At 37.8% G+C, this 10,099-nt stretch overlaps 1 protein-coding gene across 2 annotated transcripts in view; it reads left to right on the top strand.

The window, feature by feature from the left end:
• The window catches only part of USP9X (ubiquitin specific peptidase 9 X-linked), a 128,277-nt gene that overhangs the window by 106,197 nt on the left and 11,981 nt on the right, over nt 1–10,099 (top strand). For both annotated transcript variants that reach the window (XM_040468837.1, XM_040468838.1), the window contains exons 33-38: nt 1,965–2,138; nt 4,709–4,850; nt 6,001–6,754; nt 7,373–7,496; nt 8,206–8,431; nt 8,964–9,093. In XM_040468837.1, coding sequence (XP_040324771.1) covers nt 1,965–2,138; nt 4,709–4,850; nt 6,001–6,754; nt 7,373–7,496; nt 8,206–8,431; nt 8,964–9,093 — 1,550 coding nt within the window. The remainder of the gene's footprint in view (nt 1–1,964; nt 2,139–4,708; nt 4,851–6,000; nt 6,755–7,372; nt 7,497–8,205; nt 8,432–8,963; nt 9,094–10,099) is intronic.

A 10,099-nucleotide genomic window follows, 5' to 3' on the forward strand; every position in this document is an offset into this window, starting at 1 on the left:
ACTTCCTGGGGCACCTGGGTGGCTCAATTAAGCGTCCGACTTTGGCTCAGGTCATGATCTCACAGTTTGTGGGTTCGGGCCCCTCATCGGGCTCTTTGCTGACAGCTCAGCCTGGAGCTTGCTTCAGATACTGTGTCTCCCTCTCTCTCTCTGTGCCCTTCCCCTGCTCACACTATGTCTCTCTTTCTCTCTCAAAAATAAACATTTTAAGAAATTAAAAAAAAAAGAAACTTTCCTACTTCTATATAATACCATTATCACACTCAATGAATTCAATTATTAAGTTTAATACTGATTTAATAATGTCTAATATGGGGTACCTGACTGGCTCAGTCAGTAGAGCCTGCGACTCTTGATCTCTGGGTTGTGAATTTGAGTGCCACATTGGGTGTAGATCTTATGAAGAAAAAAAAGGAAAATAAATTATCTACCTTTAAATATTTTTAAAAAATAAAAATGATGCTTAATACTCATCATTATGTATTCTGATTTCCCCCAAAATACTCTTTGTAACTTTTTTTTTTTTTCAATGCCAGACTGGTATCCTGGAAGGAACCACAAGAGGTGATTACCTCTTTAGTTTTCTTTAAAATAATGTCCCCAACTTGTCGTGATTTTATGGCACTGAAATTTTTGAAGAGTTTAGACCGGTTGTCTTGCAGAATGTCTCTCACTTTGATTTGTGTGATTATTTCCTCATAAGTAGGTTCAGGTTAAACGTTTTTTGGCAAGAAAACTACAGTAGGTGGTGTTAAATGCTTCTTATGGCATTATATTGGGAGATACATGGTATCAGTTTGTCTGATTATTGGTGATATTAACTAATTGTCTTAGATCTATTCATTATGAAAGTACCTTTTCCCTTTTGTAATTAATGGTTGACTACATGTTTGAAAGTTTGGGGAATCAGTGATAATTTGAAATTAAGTACAATGGATTGGTGTCATTTCCAGTGGTGAAATAAATTGATTTTTTATTTTAAACTCAACTGTAGCAAATGTGTTAAATATAATTGGAATAAGATTATTTACTATGTAGAAAAAATGTAACAAATACTATATCAAAAGACAATTCCTCTACCATATTTAAAATACATTTGTCATAATTCTTGCTTAGAATGCTTTCAAACTTCTATTCTCTGTATGTCACTCTGTAAATACAAAATTAGATGTCATTGATATTTTCCAGCAGTGTATAGGTTTTTAGCAGTGTCTGGTCTCATTTTTGTGAAACACCCAATGGAAGACTTGTTTTCTCAAGATTGATTTGCATACTTTACTCAGATTACTCAGACCATGTTAAACCTTTCTCTTTTCACTTGGAAAAAGCAGTTTAATTAAGATTAAATAGGGGTGCCTGGGTGACTCAGTCAGTTAGGTGTCAGACTTTGGCTCAGGTCATCATCTCACAGTTTGTGAGTTCAGGGCCTGCATCAGGCTCTCTGCTGTCAGCTCAGAGCCTGCTTTGGATCCTCTGTCCCTCCCCCACTCATTCTCTCATGCTCTCTCTCAAAAATAAACATTTTTTTTTTAAAAAGTAAATTAATCTTCGCACTGTACCTATAACATGAAATTTAAACAAAATGAAAGAAATAGTAATTTATAACCTCTACCTAAGAGTGAGATCCACCACATGCTGTCTTCAAGTAGAATCAGAATGAATGCACTCACCATGTTACCTGAAGCAGCCAGCTTTATTGGATCCTGTCATACCTATCAGCCACACTGGCAGTTTACAGTAACTCCTCTTGCACTTGAGTGCACTTTCGCTCTGAGCCTCAGTTTCTCTCCCACTACACTCTATACATAAAGAGCGTTTATTTTTTTTTCTACTTCTGTAGTTGAGGGGGGAAAATGTATTTATGTATTGTCATTTGTGGTTTATCCCTTCTTTTCCCGTGAAAAAAGATTGCATATGTTGTTAGAGTATGACATGTTACATGTTTTATTCCATTTATTTCTTAGGCTTTGGGGTGAACCTGTTAATCTGCGCGAACAGCATGACGCTTTAGAATTTTTTAATTCATTGGTGGATAGTTTAGATGAAGCTTTGAAAGCCTTAGGACATCCAGCTATGCTAAGTAAAGTCTTAGGAGGTTCCTTTGCTGACCAGAAGATTTGCCAGGGCTGCCCACATAGGTAAGTGCCGATTATCTATTTAAATTGTACTGTTGATTTACTAACGAAAATAAAACCTTGATTATGTACAAGAGTGGAGTATGCCACCAATTTATATGCCTCAGACTGGATGAATTACAGTGTGGGTTCCTCACTATTGTGGGTTTCGATTTGTGTGTGGTGGTGGTGGTGGCTTCATGGAGGTTTTTGGTTCCTTTTGTTTTATGTGTGGTCATTCCTGGGGAAATCAAATAACATTTTGCATGTAGCTACAGGTGTTACTTATAAATTTGCCCTTTATGTTAGAATTTAAGTAAGCTTAGGAAATGACAGGCATGGAGTACTATTTCCTCTGTAAGTGAAAAAAAATTTTAAATGTTTATTTTTGAGAGAAAGAGAGCGTGAGTGGGGGAGGGGCAGAGAGAGAGGGAGACACAGAATCCGAAGCAGGCTCCGGGCTCTGAGCTGTCAGCACAGAGCCCGACACAGGACTGGAACTCACAGCCCGTGAGATCGTGACCTGAGCTGAAGTTGGACACTTTAACCAACTGAGCCACTCAGACACCCCTAATTTTTAAAATAGCACTGATTATGGTGGGGTACCTGGGTGGATAAGTTGGTTAAGCGTCCAACTCTTCATTTGGGCTCAGATCATGATCTCATGGTTCATGACATCAAGCCCTACATCAGTCAAGCTCTGTGCTGACAGTGCAGAAACTGCTTGGGTTTCTGTCTCTGGCCCTCCCCTGCTTGTGCTCTCTCTCAAAATAAACAAACATTTAAAAATTAAAAAATAAAACAGCATTGATTATGGTGTGAATATCCGTAAAGTATGTTTTCAGTAGAAAACAAAGCAAGAGTTGACTGAACAAATTGTGTTTTTGACTTAAAAGGGAAATTAAGGTCTCTTACTGAAAATAGTTAAACGACTATTACAGTTCACTCTTGTAGGTACACATTTACCCCTGTCACATGGAAGTTTTACTTCGGAACTTCTCTTGCATGTTATTGATTAATGTTGCTTTCATATCACTTCTCACCAAAATATCACAGTAAGACAGTGTTTTCTACAAGCCCAAACATTATTATAGTGTTGTGTGTGTATATGGCTGGTGGGAGTGCTTCATAATTTTGGTCAAAAGGAAATGATTGGTGGAGAGGCAATGAGAAGTTTCTGTGAGGTTAAACCGTTCACTCAGAACAAGACCCATGTATTGTTCATGTAGCCTGGACAACTTCTGGTCCTTTTGGAAGACCTTTTGCATTACGTGGACAATAAAACTGTCATTTTAACCTTTTGTTTTTAAAATAGCCACCTTTTTCGTCATTTATTCTAATCAGTCCTTCTTGGTTTGTTTTAAACTTGGTTTTGTTATGTTTTCAAAGTTATTTGGATATTATTGCTTTTCTTTGCTAAGTGAAAATGTCCAGAGAGCATGATCATAGGTAAGATCCCTAAAGTTCAGATATCTGCTCCACAACTAAGCTAGTCTTGTTATTAGTACATGCCAGAAGGTTATATAAAGAATCCCAAGTCTGTCTGTTTTAGAGTATTATTTGTGTAGATCACAGGTTAACAAATTGTGCACCATAGGTCAAATCCAGCCTTGCATCTGTTTTTATAAAGGGTTATTGGAACATACCCATCTCTTTACCTGCTCTCCGGCTGCTTTCCCTGTAACAGCACAGTCACAGAGACCTCATGGCCCAAGAAAAGCTTGTAATCATTACTTTTTACAGAAAAGTGTTGCTGGCTTCTCATCTTCAAGTGCCCTACTTTTTAAGTGAAGTCACAAGCTTTGACTCCTTTTTTCTCTTTTATGGGTTGTTCCTTCATTATAATAAGTAGCAGTACGCTTAATATCTAGTTCATATTCCATTTGTGCCACTTAAAAATACCTTTGTCTACCTTTTTTCCCCTAACTAAACTGAAAAGCCCTAAATATAAGGGACTGTCTTCAACAGTGGCTATTCCAGAGTACTTTTATCAAAGGCACTTTGAATATATTTGTTGAATGAATTTGATGGTTGAGTGTATTCCCCACATCCCATGTTCTGAATTTATGGAATGTGTCTCCTCAGAAATCTGAAAATCCCCTTAGTAGAAAATTTCCACACGGTGAGATTCTATCTCTGATAGTTGACCTTTCCCGATGTTTCCAGATGTTGATGAATTCATGCTTTGGTCTTGGCATGTATTTAACCACCTAAACAGGTGACGGTGGAAGCAGCCCAGTAGACTGTAAAGACTTTAAGCTGTGAAGCTAGACAGACCGGCTTCAAAACCGTTTTGCCTAGTCATCTTGACCAGATTAACCTTTCTGAACCCCTGTTCCTTCATCTCTGAAATGGAGATGGTGCAGGTTTGTCATGAAGACCAAGAACCTGGTGCATAGATAGTGTATAAACAACTTAATGTGGTGCCCAACACTGGATAAGTGACCCAAAAACATGTCCTTTATTGCTAATTTTCTGTGACTTACGGGTTTCATGTTACAAGTATCACAAATTTAGTTTTCATTAAGTCTGTAACTAAAAATGTTTAGAAAACTAAGAAATCCTTTTTGATTATTTCTTAAATGATACCTTAGATACGAGTGTGAAGAATCTTTTACGACTTTGAATGTAGACATCAGAAATCACCAAAATCTTCTTGATTCTTTGGAACAATATGTCAAAGGAGATTTATTAGAAGGTGCAAATGCATATCATTGTGAAAAATGCAATAAAAAGGTATGACTTATCCAGGTTTTTAAAGTAATTATGATTACCTTTAATGGATTTGAAAGTTGATTGCTTTTGTCATCAGAGTTCACCCTCTTTTTATTCCCTACCCTGCTTTGTTAGGGTGGTAACAGAAGGTAGTTAAGATAACTGATATAAAGGTTTTTAAGGGATACAAGATTGAGAGAAACTAGTGCCGGAAGGGCTAGGGAAATGGGTGAGAGTGAACATTTTAGAAATCATAATAGTTTAATACCACATTGTCTTCTTGGAGTTCCACATACTCTTTCCATCCATGTCCAGCCAAACTGCGATTGAACCCCTCAAAGCTATAGAGCTGGTGGGAAAACATTTCTCCTATCATATCTAGTTATTGTAAGGACCAAGAAGTTTACTGAAACCTTCATTAATTTGGTCACATCAGATTTTTAGGCCCACCTAATAAAGTTTTATCTCTGGGCACTTACAATGTGTATCTTTCTGGGCTCCCAAATTTTCTCACGTCCCAGTCACCTGTATTGTTTTGACATTTGCACACCACCTAAGGAGATCCTACAGTCTAGAGGTGGAGACGAGAACTGTAAAACCATACTGCCTGTCACCCACGCTCTGAGGCTTGAGGCAAGTGACACCATCTCTGTGCTGCTCCTGATCCCCTCCCCACTCTCCTCACTACCATTCAGTCGTTCCTGTCTGGTGGGCTGTTAAGATTAAACGTGCTACTGCTCAGGCAGTACTGAGCATACTATCTGGCACTTAATGGCCCAGTAAATACTAGCTGCTATTACATTTCTTCAGTTGGCTCAAAACAAAGCACATCTTCATTGGAATAAGTGTCAAACAAGTAATGATGATTAGATGGCAGTGACAGTATAGAAGCCAGGCAGGCAGTGAGTAATGTCTGCCTCACTACTGTTTGCAATTTGTAACAAGTGGCATCAGCTATTTCCATATTAGTGTTTGTTAGCATTTTTTGAAATACCCAGTGTGACAGAATCACCTTGATTATATTCATTGGCATGTGTTTTCATTTATAACCTAAGATTTGTCTTAAAGATAATTTAATGCTATAATTTTCTAGGTTTTTTTTTTTTTTTTTTTTTTTTTTTTTGCAGTGGATTATAAAAGAACATCTAGTAACTTGCTCTGTTTATTTTAGGTTGATACCGTAAAGCGCTTGCTAATTAAAAAATTACCTCCTGTTCTTGCCATCCAACTGAAACGATTCGACTATGACTGGGAAAGAGAATGTGCAATCAAGTTCAATGATTACTTTGAATTTCCTCGCGAGCTGGACATGGAGCCTTACACAGTTGCAGGTGTTGCAAAGCTGGAAGGAGATAACGTAAACCCAGAGAGTCAGCTGATACAACAGAATGAGCAGTCTGAGAGTGAGACGGCAGGAAGCACGAAATACAGACTCGTGGGTGTGCTGGTGCACAGTGGTCAAGCAAGTGGGGGACATTATTATTCGTATATCATTCAAAGGAATGGTGGAGATGGCGAGAGAAATCGCTGGTATAAATTTGATGACGGTGATGTAACAGAGTGTAAAATGGATGACGACGAAGAAATGAAAAACCAGTGTTTTGGTGGAGAGTACATGGGAGAAGTGTTTGATCACATGATGAAGCGCATGTCATACAGGCGCCAGAAAAGGTGGTGGAATGCTTACATACTTTTTTATGAACGACTGGATACCATAGACCAGGGTGATGAGTTGATAAGATACATATCCGAGCTTGCTATCACCACAAGACCCCATCAAATTATTATGCCATCAGCCATTGAGAGAAGTGTGCGGAAGCAGAACGTGCAATTCATGCATAACCGAATGCAGTACAGTTTGGAATATTTTCAGTTCATGAAAAAACTCCTTACATGTAATGGTGTTTACTTAAATCCTCCACCAGGTGAGTATGAAGAATTTAACTTCTTAGGGGTGCCCGAATGGCTCAGTCAGTTAAGCGTCCGACTTCGGCTCAGGTCATGATCTCACAGTTCAAGCCCTGCGTTGGGCTCTGCACTGACAGCTCAGAGGGTGGAGCCTGCTTCAGATTCTGTGTCTCCCTCTCGTCCTCTGCCCCTCCCCCTGTTTTACACATATGCACTTTCTCAAAAATAAGTATTTTTAGGAAGTAAGCTTTCATTTAAAAAAGAATTTACCTTCTTAGTGATGAAGCAGAACTCTTAATTTACTTGCAGGATTTCCTACAGGCGTCAACACATTTGCATTTTTACTTTGGGCTACTTTAAAGCCATATTTCAGATGACTTACCTTTGAGCAGCATGTATTTTCTTGCTATTTGGAAAGAGAGGCGCTTTTGTTTATTATACCAATTTGGTTTTGACTCCAGCATTAGTTTGAAATACCCTTTACTGAAGTAAGAATTTCATAAGTAGCCGGGTGGGGTGCAGTTTGCAAAGTTAAGACTTCTGGAAATCAATGGAAATGCAGACTTGTTTGAAAATGGAGCTTAGACATAGAAATTTGCTTGTTTGTTTTTAACGTATCTGCATTTTTTTTATAGGGCAAGATCACCTGTTGCCTGAAGCAGAAGAAATCACTATGATTAGTATTCAGCTTGCTGCTAGGTTCCTTTTTACCACAGGATTTCACACCAAGAAAATAGTCCGTGGCTCTGCCAGTGATTGGTATTACTTTGGGTTTTCATTCCTATTATACTTAGTTTGGTTCTTTAATATATGGCTTTATTTTTTTCAAATCATGATAATGTTTCAGATCTAGAATGCAGAATACAAAAACACTCTTGGTAGCAGTAGTGAGAGAAATCATACTAAAATAATTATGTGGCCTTTTTATTGTTCAGAAGCTGGCTTATGTTCTCTTGTGTCATATCTTTGACATCCCTGTAAAAAATATTACAGGATGATGCTTGAAAGTCTAAGCTATTTAATGAAGAAATTACTAGTTTTAGCTTCCCTAGATTAAATTCTGCCATAGATTAAAAACATAAATAAAATGAGTCTCCTAAATTACAAACTGTGAAAGTATAGAGGCCATTATAATACCTCGATTTAACGATTTTTATGTGTTCATCTAGTGGTAAGATGTCAAGGGAAGGTTGGGGGAGGGATTGTTTTTGTCATCGAACCTAGGAATGGTTTGGTAATGAATTTGTAGCTTTCATTTCTCTGTGTTGTCACTTTGTGAGAATAGACCAAGTTGTAGTAATCCTCTGTCATTTTCATATTGGTACTGGAAGCAACCATTGCTGGTTCTCTCCCTCCAGTAGTAAAAGAAGGTCTTTGATTTTTATTGGGTTCATAAAGACCCAAATCTGTACTATATATGAGACACATCATTGAATTGGTATTCATAGATTTTTGTGTTTTGTCTTAGGTATGATGCATTGTGTATTCTCCTTCGTCACAGCAAGAATGTACGATTTTGGTTTGCTCACAATGTCCTTTTTAATGTTTCAAATCGCTTTTCTGAATATCTTCTGGAGTGCCCTAGTGCAGAAGTGAGGGGTGCATTTGCAAAACTTATAGTTTTTATTGCACATTTTTCCTTGCAAGATGGGCCGTGTCCTTCACCTTTCGCATCTCCTGGACCTTCTAGTCAGGTAATTGCTGGGTTTTCTTTCTAATGATTAAATGCTTACAACTCTCTTTCCTGGAAGTTGAAGTCACAAGTATATGTACATCTGTTTCATATGTTTGCCTAACAAATGTGTGTACACACACACCATATCACTGATGTCTAGGAGTTCCATTAAAGGTACTTCGCAGCAATGAAGAGCAATTATTGACTGTTCATTCAGTTACAAACAGTGGCTTAATTATACGTATTGTTATGTAGGTTATTTCTAAAGTTTTTTTTTTTTTAACGGACTTGCATTTATTAAAAATTAAAACAGCATGGAAGGCTCTATAATGAAATCTACCTCAGATCTTCATTCCCTTTCCTGAGAAGCATCCCTTTTTAATCGTCTCTTGTGTGATTGTTCCTTCCAGAAATTTCTGCCTGGATTGAACTTACTGTGTGAACACACATGTGTGAGTGCACGTGCACGTGTATCCCTTTTTTATGCAAATAGAAGTACATTGTACCTATATCTTGTCACTGAAAAATAGCCAATGTTTTATCCTTTACAGGCTTATGACAACTTAAGCCTGAGCGATCACCTACTAAGGGCAGTTCTAAATCTCTTGAGAAGGGAAGTTTCAGAGCATGGGCGTCATTTGCAGCAGTATTTCAATCTGTTTGTAATGTATGCCAATTTAGGTAAGAATTTAAGTTTTTATAATTGTTTTAATCTATTAACTGGCAGAGTCTTGTAAGCCAAGTAATGAAACCTTCTTTACTGCACTTTTCACTTTGTACTTTATTTATGTGTATCTCTGCAATAGACACAGGTCAGGATCTGTGTCTTTAGTCATATTTTTATGTCTGGATTTGAAAATACTGATTCCTAGGCCCCATCCCACACCAACTGAATCAGAATTCTCAGAGCTAGCACAAGGAATCCACCTTTTCAAAAAGTCCCCAGAGGCTTGTGAATATTCACCCAGGTTTGGGGAAAGGACTTACTCTGTACGTAAGTTTTTGTTGAAGTAAAGTAAATTAAAGTTAGAGATAATATAAATGTTCTGTTACCCTATTATTTATGTTATTATCTCTGTTTAACAAGACTTTTCTTTTCAAAGCAACCTTTCTAACATCACCTGATCAGTGATTCAATAATACTTACCTTTAAAGTATGTTATCCTATCTTATATTTAGTCTCTGTTGTTTTTGATTGTATTCAAATTTTGGTGTTTCTCCCCAACTCGATTGCAAAACTGTGCACTAGCCTCAGTAAATGTTGAACGAATAATGAGAAATACTCAAAAATCCTTCCATTGTCATTTTGGTGTTTGTTAATTGGCTTTGTATGAGGTAAATTTCCTATGGTTGAGGTCAAGAGTCGCATGCTCTTCTGGCTGAGCCAGCCAGATGCCCCTAAAATTATAAAAATTTCTTACCGACCAAGTGTTAGTGCACTGATCCCCAAATGATTTATTGAGACATTCCATTTAGAATCTTAGGGATGATAATATTTGGCCAGATTGGGAACTGATTCAAAGACTTAGGTGATTTTTTAAATAACTTCTTTAAAAGTTTAAAAGAAAAGGGGCGCCTGGGTGGCGCAGTCAGTTAGGCGTCCGACTTCAGCCAGGTCACGATCTCGCGGTCCGTGAGTTCGAGCCCCGCGTCGGGCTCTGGGCTGATGGCTCAGAGCCTGGAGCCT

This window comes from Herpailurus yagouaroundi, unplaced genomic scaffold, assembly GCF_014898765.1.
Source record: "Herpailurus yagouaroundi ecotype Mexico unplaced genomic scaffold, PumYag 67793, whole genome shotgun sequence".
NCBI classification, from domain to species: Eukaryota; Metazoa; Chordata; class Mammalia; order Carnivora; family Felidae; genus Herpailurus; species Herpailurus yagouaroundi.